The sequence below is a fragment of the Struthio camelus genome, chromosome 1 (assembly GCF_040807025.1).
Source record: "Struthio camelus isolate bStrCam1 chromosome 1, bStrCam1.hap1, whole genome shotgun sequence".
Classification (NCBI taxonomy): Eukaryota; Metazoa; Chordata; class Aves; order Struthioniformes; family Struthionidae; genus Struthio; species Struthio camelus.
This window is the reverse complement of record NC_090942.1, coordinates 27993241-28011265: the sequence shown is the minus strand read 5'-3', so window position 1 is coordinate 28011265 and position 18025 is coordinate 27993241. Positions and strand designations below refer to the sequence as shown.

The 18025-nt window shown below is 57.5% G+C and overlaps 1 protein-coding gene across 1 annotated transcript; it reads right to left on the bottom strand.

Moving 5' to 3' along the window:
* Positions 1-2804: 2804 nt before the first annotated feature.
* On the bottom strand, positions 2805-6412 carry LOC138065757 (ankyrin repeat domain-containing protein 26-like). Its single transcript, XM_068931176.1, has 5 exons — positions 6277-6412; positions 5080-5361; positions 4267-4533; positions 3716-3760; positions 2805-3134 (listed from the first exon to the last, which is right to left on the bottom strand). The coding sequence occupies exons 1-3, from the start codon at positions 6391-6393 to the stop codon at positions 4405-4407; spliced, it is 528 nt and encodes a 175-aa protein (XP_068787277.1). The 5' UTR covers positions 6394-6412; the 3' UTR covers positions 2805-3134; positions 3716-3760; positions 4267-4404.
* Positions 6413-18025: the final 11613 nt, after the last annotated feature.

Sequence of the window (18025 nt, the reverse complement as noted above, 5' to 3'; positions counted from 1 at the left end):
AGCGCCGACGCAGCGCAGGGGCGCGCTGCCGCCGCACGCCCACCGCGACCGCGACCGCGACCGCGACCGCGACGGCGAAGGCGGCTGCCCCTGGCCCTGGCCGAAGAGCCCCAAGAGCCTCTTCATGCTGCGGCGGGCACGCGGGCGGCGGACAGCCCCGAGCAGGGGCCGCGGCCCGGGCCAGCTGCTGCGGGGCTGAGTCCCGGCGAGCTCGGAGCCCCCGGGCCGGGGGCAGAGGCGCCGGCCGAGGACAGCGACGCAGCGACGCTGGCAGCGAGGCACACGGCCGCAACAGCACCGAGGACCACCGGCTCCGGAGGCGGTGGCGGGCGCGCCGCGCATGCGCAACAGCCGCGGCGAGGGCGCGGGGGGGGGCGTCACAGGGCAGCGGGGTGACGCGCCGAGGGGCGGGGCTGTGCAGCGAGGGGGCGGGGCTGCGGCCGGGGCGGGCCCGGGGCGGGGCGGGGGGGGGCGCTGCCGCCTCCTTCGCGGCGCTGCCGGGCCGGGCCGGGGGGCGGCGGCGGCGGCGGGTGGCTGCGGGTGGCTGCGGCCGGCCGAAGGACGTCTTTGTTGGGGGTCCCTCCCCGGCGGCCCCCAGCTCCAGCTCTTACTCTGCTGTGCCGTCATTTCCCTGAAGAATTCATGCTGCTGCTGCTCCAGGTGCGGGACACTGTGCTCCTCGCAAACCTGCGCTCCCACTGTTTCCCTAAGGGCGCGGGCGTCGCGAGCGCTTGGCCGAGCTCGCAGGGCTGAAGTAGCTCGTTGCGCCTGAAGAGACGGCGACTGCTTAGGTTGAGCCCCGCAGCTGGCTGCTCTGGCTGCTGCCCGGCCAGGCCGCGAGCGTGCCGGTCCTTCTGGGCTCCCAGCTCTGCGCCTGCGCCGTAGGAAGCCCAAGTGCCGGAGGGAGCCAAATTGGCCGCGAGTCGCGACTCTCACCGAGGTGAGCGACTCTCACCGAAAGCGGATCGCTCCAGCTGTTAGCAGAGACCACAGCGAGAGGCTGGAGGGCGATTGCTCCCTTTGGCAGAAAGTTATTATCAAAACGATTAAAATGTGGTTACGATTTCTTTCTCTAACCATTGCTGACTCCTTGCTGCCCACCTGCACCCCCAGGCCTTCCTCTGCCCAGCTGCTTTCCTGGCAGTAGCCCCCAGCCTGCCCCAGGGCACAGGGGCTATTTGTCCCCAGGTGCAGCCCTTGACAGTTCCCCTTGTCGAACTTGACTAGATGCCCGGTCGCCCGCTTCTCCTGCTTGTCACAGAATCACCGGACGTTTGAGGTTGGAAGGCACCTCTGGAGATCGTCTCGTCCAGCCCCCCCTACTCAAGCAGGATCACCTCAAGTAGTCGGCCCAGGATCCTAGCCAGACGGCTTGGGAACATCTCCGAGGACGGAGACTCCCCAAGCTCTCTGGGCAACCTCTTCCAGGGCTCAGTCACTCCTCACAGCAAAGAACTTTTTCCTCCTGTTCAGACAGGACGGCCTGTGTTTCAGTTTGTGCCCCTTGCCCCTCGTCCTACCGCTAGGCACCGCTGAGAAGAGTCTGCCTCCGACTTCTTTACACCCTCCCTTCGCATCCTGCCTACACCCTGATCCGCGGTCTTCTCTTCTGCAGGCTGAACAATCCCAGCTCTCTCAGCCTTTCCTCGTATGAGAGCTACTCCAGTCCCTTAATCATCTTAGTAGCCCTTCGCTGGACTCGCTCCAGTAGCTCCATCCCTCTCCTCTAGTGCAGGGGCCAGAACAGACGGGACTTTGCTCTACCCGCCTGGTAAGCGCTACCAGCTCCTGTCATGCCAGATGCCAGCGCTGAATTTCAGTGCTGCTGCTCCGGCGGCCAAGAACTTTCACCTCTCCCTGACACCCAGCAGGACAGAAGCAGGCAGGGAACCACTGGAAAACAGTTCCTCTCAGAGTTTGGCAACAGGACAACCCAAAGCGAAGGCACTTCAGAGGCGTTCCGCACCTGCTTTTGCTTTGCAGAGAGAAGAGCAAGTGCCCAGCACTGGACAGCGGTTCCGCTTTGCCAGTCACGCTGCAGGGCAGAGAACTTCCATAACCCCTTTCCCCTTTGCAGACTGCAAGCGGATCCAACAGCCTTCCAGACCGGCGGGCTTTGCGACCTTTCCTGGCTACCAGAAGCTCTCGCCCTCCCTTCTGCCCAGACCACAGGAAGCATCGTTCTCAAAGGCAGCAAGAGGCCAGTGCCCCGCTACGAGCGAGACGTGAGGCAACCGGGCACCTTGTCAAGTTCAACAAGGGGAACCGCCAAGGGCTGCACCTGGGGACGATCGAGGCCCCTGTCTTCACACACTCGTGCTTCCAGCCCCCGCTGAGGAAAAACACACAGTCTGCATGCTGGCCCTTGGCCTGGCTGCCAGGACAGGCTGAAGGAGCAGCTGGGAAGCCAGCTGAAGGGAGCAGAGCAGAGCAGAGCTGAGCTCTCCCTTGGACAAACGGCCTCTCTGCCCTCAGGCCTGGAGCTGTCTGCATAAGTGACTTTTGGTCAGACCAGCGCGAGGCAGAAGGGCTAAGCGCCTGCCCAGGAAGAAAGCCTGGCTAGGCCTTCAAAAACATGACTTCCATCATCTGTGCTGGCTAGCGCTGAACAACTCGCAAAACGCAGGGACAAAACGCAGCCCTTGCCCGCAAATGCCGCAGCAGGCCAGACTTCCACCAGCATCCACCATTTGGCAGCAATGCAACACGTACTACTCCATAAGAGACACGAGCAGAGGGGACAGTCATATGCGCAGGGCAGGCAAAGTCAGGAAGGGGAACAGAATAAAACGGAGAGACCTACTAGATTACAACATTTATTAAATACCAAGTTGGAACACAATACTTGCAGTTAAAGACCGCACGTTATTATTATTGGCTACACCGCACTGTTGCACTCGTACAAAAACAGTGGCAAGGGTTGCTTTTCCTCACAGCCTGGTAACGCGAGTCCCTCTGTCAGGAGGTAGTAGTCTCAGGATAACCACTCTTAGCTCTCTGGAACGGGGCTGTCAAAACATCGCGGCACTCTTGCGTTGCCCTGGAAAGCGGCTCCTGGTCTACGTTTTCTGAAGATCCTTCAGTAGATGCCCAGGGAGAAGCTCCAGCCGATCCAACGTTCAGCTCAGCCATTGCTGGGGAAGGGGCAGGGCGAGAGCGGGAGGGGAGAAAATGCCCTATGTTAGTGTTGCAGTAGGAAAAGGTCCCCAAAGCAAACAAACCTTATTACTCCCAGGAGACAGGCAACTCCAGTCACAATGCAAACGGATTCAATGCCACGGATTTGTGTCCGTCCTAGCAAACGGAAAGAGCTCTAGCGCAACGGCTGGCCACTCGCTAGGAGAGTAAAGGCTACTGGGACAGAAGGAATTGCTCTCAGGGGCTACCTGCTTTGCAACAGGCCCAGTCACCGCCAAGCCACAACTCTGGAGAAACAATTATCCTGAAGAGGTGGAATTGCTCAGGGCTCGGGGGCAGGGGCTGAACGTGCGCATAGGCCGCTTTTCCTCTCTGTGATCTAAAGGCAACTGCATACGACTCTGTACGACTATTATTTGCATAAGCAGCAAGTTGCCTCGCAGAGCTCTAGGTTGGAAAGCTAGTAGAAAACAACTGTGCTTAGCACAGGAGCTTGGCAGCTTTCCAGTAGTTGTGTTCAAAATGGAGGAACCGTCCTCTTCCTTGGTAACACCGCTAACAGATCCTGACAGATTACCTTGCTCAAGTTCTTCAGCGATATTTTTGACCATTCCCGCCGCACCTGCAAGTACAGACAAGATACCCTTAAGGCCTCAGTAGCTACATTCTTGTAGCATTAGCTTCTCAAGCCAACTGCAACATGGGAATAAACACTGGAAACATCACCCCCACTACAGAGAAAGTCTTTGTCCACCAAGGCCCAGCGTTCCCATTACTCTATGGCATTAACCGTCTCACAAAGCAATCCCCAACTCGAGAGCTTCTCCACACCCCCACTCTGTGCAAAGGCGGGAACGGATCACGGCATTTTGTGAAGAATCACGTGCTCCCTTGCCCCACTCTCGGCATGCGCTTCCCAAACCTCAGGGCACGCTGCTCACCACGCTGTGAGGAACATGCCGTCACACGGACTGCTAATTCTGGGGCGCGCCCGGACCAGAGCTTTTGCCGAGGTTGCAGCGCTCTGAGGGTCAGCAGGCGTGTCTAGACTCCTAGATTGGGTGCGGTGGAGCTAGGAACGGATGCTCATTTTCAGCTTGAGAATAACAGGTATTCCCAATGCCTTACCTCAGCCATATGAGCTTCCACTCTCTCCGTCACAGAGGAAGCGCTGCCCACCGGGTTCGTTGCCAGAGAGTGGCTTCTGCAGGGCTCATAGCATTGCGCAGCAGCAGCAGCTTCCGCAAGCCTCTCGTTAGCGCTCTCTCACTGCAGGCGTTTTGTGAGAGCCAATTCATATTCTAAATGCCTAACTCTCTGCTGCAGTCGGCCTACCGCGGAAGCTGCAGAAGCGGCTCTTAGTTGTTCCGCTCGGTCCTGGGCGGCTGCCTGTGTCTGAAGCAGATAATGCAGTTTCAACCCCCAGGAAAGAAAAAGAGATCATTCCCCCCAGGCCCTTTCACACACCCACTTTGAAGAGCACAACCTCACCCAGGGAGCCAACTGGGCCTCCTCACTGCCCTCTACAATCAAGGGCAAAACCCAAAAGCACCCCATTACATCATCCTTTTCGTTCAGAAAGAAACCGGCTCTCTCAGCGCAACTTTTTGCTTTGCTTTGTTTTGTTTTGAATCAGAGCTAGTACTAAGCCACCTCTGTCTCTCTAAGACACTAGTCCACTTGCAATTCTCGTCTTTCTTGGCGCTGTTACAGATTCGCCAGTGACCGAGGTGCGTAAAGAAGATTATTCACCACATCTCAGAATGCCTGAGGACAAGCATCCAACAAGCTCGCACCCTTCAGCAACCTCCTGAAGCTATAACGAGCCCATGACCCCACAGCACTGACCGGCACAAGCATAACATACCGAGAAATGACAACAGTAAAGAATGAATGACAAGCCACAAACGGACTGCGCGTACTAGCGGTAAGGGAGCTCACCTGCAGAAAGAGATTGACTTCCTGTAGTTTTTGCCTTAGCTCTTGCCCAGCCTTTTGCTCAATCTCCCTTTTATCCTCTTCTCTGTGCCTCTGATCCCTCATCTTGGCCTCTAAGCGACACCTCAGCGCAACCACCTCTTCTTCCAGCTGCCGCTTGCTCTTCCGCAGTTTGTCACGGCTCCCATGCAGCCAAGCCAACTCTTCTCGCGCACCTTCGTTTGCTTTCTCTAGCTGCCTCGACTTCCTCCGCTCTGCCTCCAGGGAGCAGCACAGCTCACGGACCTGCACACAGGGAAAGGACTCACTCACCTAAGCAGACCCAGAGGTCTAAGCGTACGCAGTTCTGTGACAATCCACCGAGCGTGTCCCTTTGTGCCGGGAGGCCTCCGCAGAACGACCGAACCAGTTGAGAGGCATTTTGCCCTGGTAAGGTAATTCGGCGGGCTCCCGACACTAAACAGGGTCGGCTGGTAGTGTAGGTGTCCCTACTCCTTAGGAATGAGTTTACTATTGTAACAGGTAAGTAACCGAGTGTAATGAACTAATGAACGGGAACGATAACAACTGTAATCATATTGACAACAATATACAATAATCACAAGGTATTCACTTGTTTACAGTGGTATACCTGAAGCTTCAGGAAAGAGGAAACAGAAATGATTATCTCTTTCTACATACACGCACACACACGCGCACACACACACACACACACACACACACAGGTTTGAGTTTAGAAGACAATCAACAAAGAAGTGCCAGGGTTTCAGTAGGCCCCAAAGGTCAACTAAAACTCTGCCGCCGTCGTCGTCGTCTTCTCTCCGCAGAAACGCACCTTTTCCACACCTCTCACACCTATGCTTCCGATGTCCTTGCCTTTCATACTGTGGTTAGGCTTATAATGGTCCTACTTACCGGTCTTCCAGAGCACAAATTCATCTGTCAGACCTCAAAGATGCTGCCAGGGCCTCAAGCTTTCAAGCTGGGCTCTCGCCCAGAAAGGCCCAGGCTCACAAGTGCCCCGCTATCGCAACGCCTCTTCACTTCCCAAAGGATTACACAGGCTTTTTCAGGGACCATAAGAGACAGCCGTTCTTTTCAAACACGGCCACCACATAATTAACACCACAACCCAACAGCCAGGAAAAGAATCTTACAGCTTTCCACAACAAGCACCACAACAAGCCAGCCAAAGCTCACCTTTGTTCGTAATTTAGCAACTTCTCTGCCCCTTCCCGAACACGGGTCCTCCCTTTCGCCCGGGAAATTCATCTGGGACTCTTGCGCCCGCCTCTCATACGCCCTCACTTTCTTCATAGCTTTCTCCAGAAGCCTCTTCGACCTGCACAGCACATTAGCAAGTAAAGTAGGAAGCCCAAGCACAGTCCGCCTTTACGCATGCACTTCCCTAAGCACCACGCATACGGTGCGGGGCTTACTTCATTTGTACCATGGCGGACAGGCCAGGACTTCCAGAACAAGACACCAAGCCAAAACACCACACCAACCCACCCACCCACATCATTCCCCTCCCACACATCACTTGCCCAGTCAACATTTCATCTGCTCCCTTGAAGCTTCTCCCTCTGCCTGACAACAGGCACAAGACACAAGCGACTTCTTCCTGCCCTCCCGCCCTCCCTCTCTTCCCAGGACAACTGCCCTCCTGCCTGCACTTCCACCTACCTAAAACCGCACGCTCCCCTACAGAAGCCACTTGCAAGACCTAACGCAAGCCTTGAGCTCGCTCACCAACAGATACGTACTCGGAGTCTCAGGGGCAAGGTACATAACGCCTGACTCCCCGCTCATTCGACAGCTCTTACAAGTACTCAACGGCTGTACCTGTTGCATTCTTTCTGCAGTGCAACGTTTTTCTTCATTTCTTCCTCCAGGCGGGCTTCTGCGGGTTGTTTCCACTCTGCCAGCTCCTTCCCTGGCTTTCTTCCGCTCTCACGCTTTCCGGACAGGAAGAAGAAATGGCACACACGACTCACTCACGGCACCTAGAAGCACTAGGTGCGCACAGCCTTCCTCACAAAGGTGCGGCAGGACATCTCTCTCTGCTAGCCGAGGGCCGGCCCCACAACTCCAGGGGACAGAATCCCACGCAAACTGCAGCACTTCAATATTTCCACCACCCAGGCTAAGACCGAGGGACAGAAACTGGTGCCTGCCACCCCTCTCTCCCCCCACACCACCCTCCCCCCGACCCCCACTAAAGCAAAGACCACGCGCTACTAGCGAGGGGCTCACGGGGGCAAAGGTGCCACGCACACTGGAGAACACCTTCCTCAGGCCCTCCGCTAATAGCCGACGGTACTTAGGTATCCCCATCCGGGCAGAGCACAGCTTAATTTAAAGCTCCAGGGGGATCTTCAGCGACCAGCGGCGAATGGAATTCCTGGCACAGCCTGAGGAGGCCGCTTAAGACTTGGCAACGACGTGCTTGGCACCAAGGACGTTCCACAAGTTCACTTGCAGAACGCCTTTAAGGCGGCAACAGCTGAAGTGCTGCTGCCACACGGCTTAAGCACCACAACCGGTACAAAGCAGCAACCATTCACACCGGCGCACAAGTGCCGTAAGTGCCCTTACCTCAAACACTGTTAAGTAAGACTCAGCAGAGTAGCGCACAAAACCAGAAAGCCTGCGAGCGGACCAACAGCAGCCGATCGCCTGCAGCCTGCAGGGAATGATTTCCCCGAGGCTCCCCAGGAAAATCTCTTCCGAAAACGCCCCCGCATACATACACACACAACTGCGCACAGTAGCTCATGAAACAGGAAGGCTATGACTAGCTTACAGAGGCAGAGGCGTGCAGCTCTTTCTGAAGAGCTTCGAGTCTAGCTGCCTGCTGCTGCCCTGTGTCTTCCAGCCGGGCGTTTTCCAGTTCAAGTCTTGAAAAGAAACACAGGCCTCGTCATGGAAATCCACAGGAGCACCAACACTGGCACAACAGCGCCAAATCACACAGTCCAAAGCAAAAGCCTCTCCCAAAATCGTGTACTGACTTGCTGAGATGCAACAAGGCCATCCTGCTGCTATTACACCAGCCCACAAAGCAAAGCCTTGCTTCACTGTGCCACTTCCTTACCGTCCCACTCGTTCCTCCAGGTCTTTTAGGCTAACGCCTCCCAAAGAGGCTTCCAGAAGGTCTTGCAGTTGCCGGGAAGAAGCTGTCGCTTCCCTCTGTTTCTCTGCCAGGGCCGTCTTCAAATCCTGAACACAACGCTCAGCCTGAACATGCTGCTCTTCCAACGCCTGCAACTGTAAAACCACGCTAGTCAGGACCCACGCTAGTCAGCTTCGCTTTCAGACAGACGACTCCACTGCTTCGACTCTCCAAAACCACGTTGCTCCTTCCGCTTTCATACCGGCCTCTCCCATCCCCATCTCAATTTCCTACCAGCTGCCCAAACGCAGCTGCAACACCAATCCTACTCCTTCCCGTGACTCGGGACCCTCCTAGCATCCAGCTGCTCGCTCCCCCACGGGAAGCATTACTGCAAAGGCTCTCCCTTCTCCTGCTGGCACTTCCCAACTCCAGGATAACGACCACAATCACAAAGACTTCTAGTCCAACGCTGCCCACGCTGCTATACCTTATTCTTACACAAATGGTGGAAAGCCGGTCCCTACACTCCTTCCTTCAACTCCGTACTTGCGTTGGTGGCAGCGGTGGGCGTAGTGAACGGAAAGCAAGTCAGTAGCTCTGAACGTAGCTCTCTCCAAAAACAACTTGGAAGTGAATTAGCATTTCGGGATCCTAATGCTTACTAACTACAGGTTCATCCCCAGGGCCCTGCAGGAACTATAGCACTTTGCGGCACATTTGCATCATGCAGCCACAAGATGGCCAAGATGTTTTCTACAGAAAAAGCTCAGCACTAGGGCCAACCCACGGCCTTCTCCGGGCAGCTAGGTTAGGAGGTCAAGTTCCTCCTACAGTCAGGGAACAGGACAAGTCACAGCACCTGCCTGACATGCTGCTTCCCGTATACAGTGCAAAAACCCCACCTAGCAACCAGCGCTGCGTGTGCGAGCGCAAACCATGAAGAAGGATCGCACCCTTTCAAGTGCTGCCCCCCCCCAGAACACAGACTGTCACCTTCGCAGGCATTTGACCAGCTACAAAGAAGGAACCAAAGCTCTACACACACAGCCAAATATAGAGAAAGAGTACAACAGCCTCAACAGGAAAACACGCAGCACTCTCAGGGCACCCGGAGCTCACCCACTGTCACCTTCAGGTCCACCTCAAAGCTCAGGCGGGTTCGGAGAGACAACAAGCTGCTTGAGCAGCCTCCTCGTGGGTAGGTGTGACCCCCAACACACTGCTTGGCCCCTCACGCTTGAAAGGGCAGCTCCCTGACGCGCTTGGTCTGTTTGCCACCATGGGGCAGCGGCGGGAAGAAGGGAAGGCAACAGAAGGGACACCACTGCACTACTACCCTACAGCCTCAACAAGGGCTTTTCCCCATCGTTTACAGGGGAAAACCACCTCCTCACAGTCATGCAGGCCGCTACAGGCTTTGCCTACCTTGGCTTTCACCCTGGCCAGTTCCTCTTGCAACCGCAACTTGTCTCCCTGCAGCTCACCGCAGGAAACCTTTGGAACTTCAAGTGAACCTTCTGGAAGCAACTGCTTTCCAGGAGCTTCAGCAACCTCCGCCGGCAGCTCTGCGGCCATCGCCTAAGGAAAGATTGTGCCGTGAGCCTCACAAAAAGGGCACGAACATGCACTACCACCTTCTTTTCACTCACGACAGCCTTCTTCAGAGGGAGCCCAAAGATAACAGACATCTAAAGTATATTTCACATCTGCCACTCTCTGCGGTCTTCCGCCTGCGCTCTTTTGGCAATAACACCTCGCTCTAGGCTAACATCTCCACAGCTCTTCAACACAGCTCCTCACCTGTCCGTCACACTGAAAATCAGTCTGTGTTGCAGCAGCCTCGCGTCCTTCACGCTCTCCTCCCTCCTTTGCAGACACCTAGGTGAGCGAGAACACAAACAAGCAGAGAGTGGTGCAAGCAATCTCCAGAAACGCTTCACCCACAAACTGCATTTCAAATGCAGGACTACCCAAGCACAACTCGGATTGTCGCTCAAGCATTACCTGCAGATTCACTGCTGCTTCGGGACTTTGGCAGGCCGTCAAGGAACGCAGGCTCTGGAAGTAGAACAGCCCTTTCAGAACCCCCAACTGCGCTCCCTCCAAGCCTACACCCACTCTGCTGCTGTCCTTAGTACTTGGCTGCACCGTCCCAAACACGCTCCTTTCACTGCATAACCTGGCAAAGCAGCAGCAACCCTTCCAAGCACGCACAGAACCAGAACCTTCTCTCTTGCAGTAGGACTCTAGAAATACAACTCAAAGGCCACTTGCTGCCACTCCCAGGACATTAGCACACCCCACTTAGGCACAGTCCTCACCAAACCGCTTGCACAGAGCACAAGCGGCTCCAGGTCACAGGAACAAACCTGTGGCGCAGCCACCACAAGCGGCAACTGAGCCTCATCCCTGCTAGGGCCCACGTCCAAGGCAAGCTCCCGCGCACTTCCCCCCTCGGGCAACCCACTGCGCCCCTCACACCAAGCACCTCGGAATCCCAGGGAGAGTCGCTCTCGTCCTCCTGCTCCGCTCCTGCGGACGACGCAACACCTGCAAAGGAAGCCACAAATGACACACCACCGCTCCTTCTTTCCCTCTCCTGCTCTCCTCCAGCACGCAAGCCCTGCGCCCAGGATACACCAAACCGTTCCACTCCCGAGGAAAAACAAAGCAGCGTCATTTAAGGGCGCCTGCACCCCCAGCCGCACCACCACGCCATCGCCACTTCCTGCCGCCTTCTTGCCAGCACCACAGGCCCAAGCCCAGCAGCACAGCTCACGCCCCTACCAAGAACACCCAACACATGCTCGGCGAGCATCCAAACAAGGCTCTGCCATGCCACAGTCGCCGACTACGCAGCTCTGACGGCATCTCCCCTCCAAACTACAGCTCCAGAGTTGGCCCTTCACAATCCCTCGGCACGCTACAGGAGCGACCCGCAAAGCACTAGCCAAACACCCTCCCACCCGCAGGAAGTCACCAAGAAACAACCCTCCTTCCCTAGCACTACCACAAAACATCTCCCTCCAGCTACGTTCCCTCCCCCCCTCCCCGCCATTGCCTGCCCAGCGCCTACCTGCCTGCTCTACCCTCTCACAGGCAGATCGCCATTTCAGTTCATTCACCCAGCCCAAAGAGCAGAGAAACAAAGCCCCTCCATGTCTAGAAACTCACCTCTCACACCAGCAGGGGCTCCTGCAGCAGCCGCCACTTGGGCACCACCAGGAGCCTCCTCTCCCTTCCTTTCCGGTGAGTCGTCCTGAAAGAGATCGGCCCGCACACTTAGAAAGAACAGAAACAAGCAGCCTCCATGAGAACGTATGTGAAGGGACGGCAATGCCGAAGCTCACAAACGCCCTGCTCCCTTCCCCTAAAGCCCCTGAGAAGCACTACCCACACTCCAGCTTCCCCTACACGGCAATACTCAGCAGCACACACATCCTTCCCCCCTCCTTTGCACCAACAAACACCGCCAGCTGCCTGCTTCTCCAACAACCTGAGGCAAACCTCCCCCTGGGCCCTCGCTTCCACTCTCCAACCCCCAACTGCGCTCCCTCCAAGCCTACACCCACTCTGCTGCTGTCCTTAGTACTTGGCTGCACCGTCCCAAACACGCTCCTTTCACTGCATAACCTGGCAAAGCAGCAGCAACCCTTCCAAGCACGCACAGAACCAGAACCTTCTCTCTTGCAGTAGGACTCTAGAAATACAACTCCAAGGCCACTTGCTGCCACTCCCAGGACATTAGCACACCCCACTTAGGCACAGTCCTCACCAAACCGCTTGCACAGAGCACAAGCGGCTCCAGGTCACAGGAACAAACCTGTGGCGCAGCCACCACAAGCGGCAACTGAGCCTCATCCCTGCTAGGGCCCACGTCCAAGGCAAGCTCCCGCGCACTTCCCCCCTCGGGCAACCCACTGCGCCCCTCACACCAAGCACCTCGGAATCCCAGGGAGAGTCGCTCTCGTCCTCCTGCTCCGCTCCTGCGGACGACGCAACACCTGCAAAGGAAGCCACAAATGACACACCACCGCTCCTTCTTTCCCTCTCCTGCTCTCCTCCAGCACGCAAGCCCTGCGCCCAGGACACACCAAACCGTTCCACTCCCCAGGAAAAACAAAGCAGCGTCATTTAAGGGCGCCTGCACCCCCAGCCGCACCACCACGCCATCGCCACTTCCTGCCGCCTTCTTGCCAGCACCACAGGCCCAAGCCCAGCAGCACAGCTCACGCCCCTACCAAGAACGCCCAACACATGCTCGGCGAGCATCCAAACAAGGCTCTGCCATGCCACAGTCGCCGACTACGCAGCTCTGACGGCATCTCCCCTCCAAACTACAGCTCCAGAGTTGGCCCTTCACAATCCCTCGGCACGCTACAGGAGCGACCCGCAAAGCACTAGCCAAACACCCTCCCACCCGCAGGAAGTCACCAAGAAACAACCCTCCTTCCCTAGCACTACCACAAAACATCTCCCTCCAGCTACGTTCCCTCCCCCCTTCCCCGCCATTGCCTGCCCAGCGCCTACCTGCCTGCTCTACCCTCTCACAGGCAGATCGCCATTTCAGTTCATTCACCCAGCCCAAAGAGCAGAGAAACAAAGCCCCTCCATGTCTAGAAACTCACCTCTCACACCAGCAGGGGCTCCTGCAGCAGCCGCCACTTGGGCACCACCAGGAGCCTCCTCTCCCTTCCTTTCCGGTGAGTCGTCCTGAAAGAGATCGGCCCGCACACTTAGAAAGAACAGAAACAAGCAGCCTCCACGAGAACGTATGTGAAGGGACGGCAATGCCGAAGCTCACAAACGCCCTGCTCCCTTCCCCTAAAGCCCCTGAGAAGCACTACCCACACTCCAGCTTCCCCTACACGGCAATACTCAGCAGCACACACATCCTTCCCCCCTCCTTTGCACCAACAAACACCGCCAGCTGCCTGCTTCTCCAACAACCTGAGGCAAACCTCCCCCTGGGCCCTCGCTTCCACTCTCCAACCCCCAACTGCGCTCCCTCCAAGCCTACACCCACTCTGCTGCTGTCCTTAGTACTTGGCTGCACCGTCCCAAACACGCTCCTTTCACTGCATAACCTGGCAAAGCAGCAGCAGCCCTTCCAAGCACGCACAGAACCAGAACCTTCTCTCTTGCAGTAGGACTCTAGAAATACAACTCCAAGGCCACTTGCTGCCACTCCCAGGACATTAGCACACCCCACTTAGGCACAGTCCTCACCAAACCGCTTGCACAGAGCACAAGCGGCTCCAGGTCACAGGAACAAACCTGTGGCGCAGCCACCACAAGCGGCAACTGAGCCTCATCCCTGCTAGGGCCCACGTCCAAGGCAAGCTCCCGCGCACTTCCCCCCTCGGGCAACCCACTGCGCCCCTCACACCAAGCACCTCGGAATCCCAGGGAGAGTCGCTCTCGTCCTCCTGCTCCGCTCCTGCGGACGACGCAACACCTGCAAAGGAAGCCACAAATGACACACCACCGCTCCTTCTTTCCCTCTCCTGCTCTCCTCCAGCACGCAAGCCCCGCGCCCAGGACACACCAAACCGTTCCACTCCCCAGGAAAAACAAAGCAGCGTCATTTAAGGGCGCCTGCACCCCCAGCCGCACCACCACGCCATCGCCACTTCCTGCCGCCTTCTTGCCAGCACCACAGGCCCAAGCCCAGCAGCACAGCTCACGCCCCTACCAAGAACGCCCAACACATGCTCGGCGAGCATCCAAACAAGGCTCTGCCATGCCACAGTCGCCGACTACGCAGCTCTGACGGCATCTCCCCTCCAAACTACAGCTCCAGAGTTGGCCCTTCACAATCCCTCGGCACGCTACAGGAGCGACCCGCAAAGCACTAGCCAAACACCCTCCCACCCGCAGGAAGTCACCAAGAAACAACCCTCCTTCCCTAGCACTACCACAAAACATCTCCCTCCAGCTACGTTCCCTCCCCCCCTCCCCGCCATTGCCTGCCCAGCGCCTACCTGCCTGCTCTACCCTCTCACAGGCAGATCGCCATTTCAGTTCATTCACCCAGCCCAAAGAGCAGAGAAACAAAGCCCCTCCATGTCTAGAAACTCACCTCTCACACCAGCAGGGGCTCCTGCAGCAGCCGCCACTTGGGCACCACCAGGAGCCTCCTCTCCCTTCCTTTCCGGTGAGTCGTCCTAAAAGAGATCGGCCCGCACACTTAGAAAGAACAGAAACAAGCAGCCTCCACGAGAACGTATGTGAAGGGACGGCAATGCCGAAGCTCACAAACGCCCTGCTCCCTTCCCCTAAAGCCCCTGAGAAGCACTACCCACACTCCAGCTTCCCCTACACGGCAATACTCAGCAGCACACACATCCTTCCCCCCTCCTTTGCACCAACAAACACCGCCAGCTGCCTGCTTCTCCAACAACCTGAGGCAAACCTCCCCCTGGGCCCTCGCTTCCACTCTCCAACCCCCAACTGCGCTCCCTCCAAGCCTACACCCACTCTGCTGCTGTCCTTAGTACTTGGCTGCACCGTCCCAAACACGCTCCTTTCACTGCATAACCTGGCAAAGCAGCAGCAGCCCTTCCAAGCACGCACAGAACCAGAACCTTCTCTCTTGCAGTAGGACTCTAGAAATACAACTCCAAGGCCACTTGCTGCCACTCCCAGGACATTAGCACACCCCACTTAGGCACAGTCCTCACCAAACCGCTTGCACAGAGCACAAGCGGCTCCAGGTCACAGGAACAAACCTGTGGCGCAGCCACCACAAGCGGCAACTGAGCCTCATCCCTGCTAGGGCCCACGTCCAAGGCAAGCTCCCGCGCACTTCCCCCCACGGGCAACCCACTGCGCCCCTCACACCAAGCACCTCGGAATCCCAGGGAGAGTCGCTCTCGTCCTCCTGCTCCGCTCCTGCGGACGACGCAACACCTGCAAAGGAAGCCACAAATGACACACCACCGCTCCTTCTTTCCCTCTCCTGCTCTCCTCCAGCACGCAAGCCCTGCGCCCAGGATACACCAAACCGTTCCACTCCCCAGGAAAAACAAAGCAGCGTCATTTAAGGGCGCCTGCACCCCCAGCCGCACCACCACGCCATCGCCACTTCCTGCCGCCTTCTTGCCAGCACCACAGGCCCAAGCCCAGCAGCACAGCTCACGCCCCTACCAAGAACGCCCAACACATGCTCGGCGAGCATCCAAACAAGGCTCTGCCATGCCACAGTCGCCGACTACGCAGCTCTGACGGCATCTCCCCTCCAAACTACAGCTCCAGAGTTGGCCCTTCACAATCCCTCGGCACGCTACAGGAGCGACCCGCAAAGCACTAGCCAAACACCCTCCCACCCGCAGGAAGTCACCAAGAAACAACCCTCCTTCCCTAGCACTACCACAAAACATCTCCCTCCAGCTACGTTCCCTCCCCCCCTCCCCGCCATTGCCTGCCCAGCGCCTACCTGCCTGCTCTACCCTCTCACAGGCAGATCGCCATTTCAGTTCATTCACCCAGCCCAAAGAGCAGAGAAACAAAGCCCCTCCATGTCTAGAAACTCACCTCTCACACCAGCAGGGGCTCCTGCAGCAGCCGCCACTTGGGCACCACCAGGAGCCTCCTCTCCCTTCCTTTCCGGTGAGTCGTCCTGAAAGAGATCGGCCCGCACACTTAGAAAGAACAGAAACAAGCAGCCTCCACGAGAACGTATGTGAAGGGACGGCAATGCCGAAGCTCACAAACGCCCTGCTCCCTTCCCCTAAAGCCCCTGAGAAGCACTACCCACACTCCAGCTTCCCCTACACGGCAATACTCAGCAGCACACACATCCTTCCCCCCTCCTTTGCACCAACAAACACCGCCAGCTGCCTGCTTCTCCAACAACCTGAGGCAAACCTCCCCCTGGGCCCTCGCTTCCACTCTCCAACCCCCAACTGCGCTCCCTCCAAGCCTACACCCACTCTGCTGCTGTCCTTAGTACTTGGCTGCACCGTCCCAAACACGCTCCTTTCACTGCATAACCTGGCAAAGCAGCAGCAGCCCTTCCAAGCACGCACAGAACCAGAACCTTCTCTCTTGCAGTAGGACTCTAGAAATACAACTCCAAGGCCACTTGCTGCCACTCCCAGGACATTAGCACACCCCACTTAGGCACAGTCCTCACCAAACCGCTTGCACAGAGCACAAGCGGCTCCAGGTCACAGGAACAAACCTGTGGCGCAGCCACCACAAGCGGCAACTGAGCCTCATCCCTGCTAGGGCCCACGTCCAAGGCAAGCTCCCGCGCACTTCCCCCCTCGGGCAACCCACTGCGCCCCTCACACCAAGCACCTCGGAATCCCAGGGAGAGTCGCTCTCGTCCTCCTGCTCCGCTCCTGCGGACGACGCAACACCTGCAAAGGAAGCCACAAATGACACACCACCGCTCCTTCTTTCCCTCTCCTGCTCTCCTCCAGCACGCAAGCCCCGCGCCCAGGACACACCAAACCGTTCCACTCCCCAGGAAAAACAAAGCAGCGTCATTTAAGGGCGCCTGCACCCCCAGCCGCACCACCACGCCATCGCCACTTCCTGCCGCCTTCTTGCCAGCACCACAGGCCCAAGCCCAGCAGCACAGCTCACGCCCCTACCAAGAACGCCCAACACATGCTCGGCGAGCATCCAAACAAGGCTCTGCCATGCCACAGTCGCCGACTACGCAGCTCTGACGGCATCTCCCCTCCAAACTACAGCTCCAGAGTTGGCCCTTCACAATCCCTCGGCACGCTACAGGAGCGACCCGCAAAGCACTAGCCAAACACCCTCCCACCCGCAGGAAGTCACCAAGAAACAACCCTCCTTCCCTAGCACTACCACAAAACATCTCCCTCCAGCTACGTTCCCTCCCCCCCTCCCCGCCATTGCCTGCCCAGCGCCTACCTGCCTGCTCTACCCTCTCACAGGCAGATCGCCATTTCAGTTCATTCACCCAGCCCAAAGAGCAGAGAAACAAAGCCCCTCCATGTCTAGAAACTCACCTCTCACACCAGCAGGGGCTCCTGCAGCAGCCGCCACTTGGGCACCACCAGGAGCCTCCTCTCCCTTCCTTTCCGGTGAGTCGTCCTAAAAGAGATCGGCCCGCACACTTAGAAAGAACAGAAACAAGCAGCCTCCACGAGAACGTATGTGAAGGGACGGCAATGCCGAAGCTCACAAACGCCCTGCTCCCTTCCCCTAAAGCCCCTGAGAAGCACTACCCACACTCCAGCTTCCCCTACACGGCAATACTCAGCAGCACACACATCCTTCCCCCCTCCTTTGCACCAACAAACACCGCCAGCTGCCTGCTTCTCCAACAACCTGAGGCAAACCTCCCCCTGGGCCCTCGCTTCCACTCTCCAACCCCCAACTGCGCTCCCTCCAAGCCTACACCCACTCTGCTGCTGTCCTTAGTACTTGGCTGCACCGTCCCAAACACGCTCCTTTCACTGCATAACCTGGCAAAGCAGCAGCAGCCCTTCCAAGCACGCACAGAACCAGAACCTTCTCTCTTGCAGTAGGACTCTAGAAATACAACTCCAAGGCCACTTGCTGCCACTCCCAGGACATTAGCACACCCCACTTAGGCACAGTCCTCACCAAACCGCTTGCACAGAGCACAAGCGGCTCCAGGTCACAGGAACAAACCTGTGGCGCAGCCACCACAAGCGGCAACTGAGCCTCATCCCTGCTAGGGCCCACGTCCAAGGCAAGCTCCCGCGCACTTCCCCCCACGGGCAACCCACTGCGCCCCTCACACCAAGCACCTCGGAATCCCAGGGAGAGTCGCTCTCGTCCTCCTGCTCCGCTCCTGCGGACGACGCAACACCTGCAAAGGAA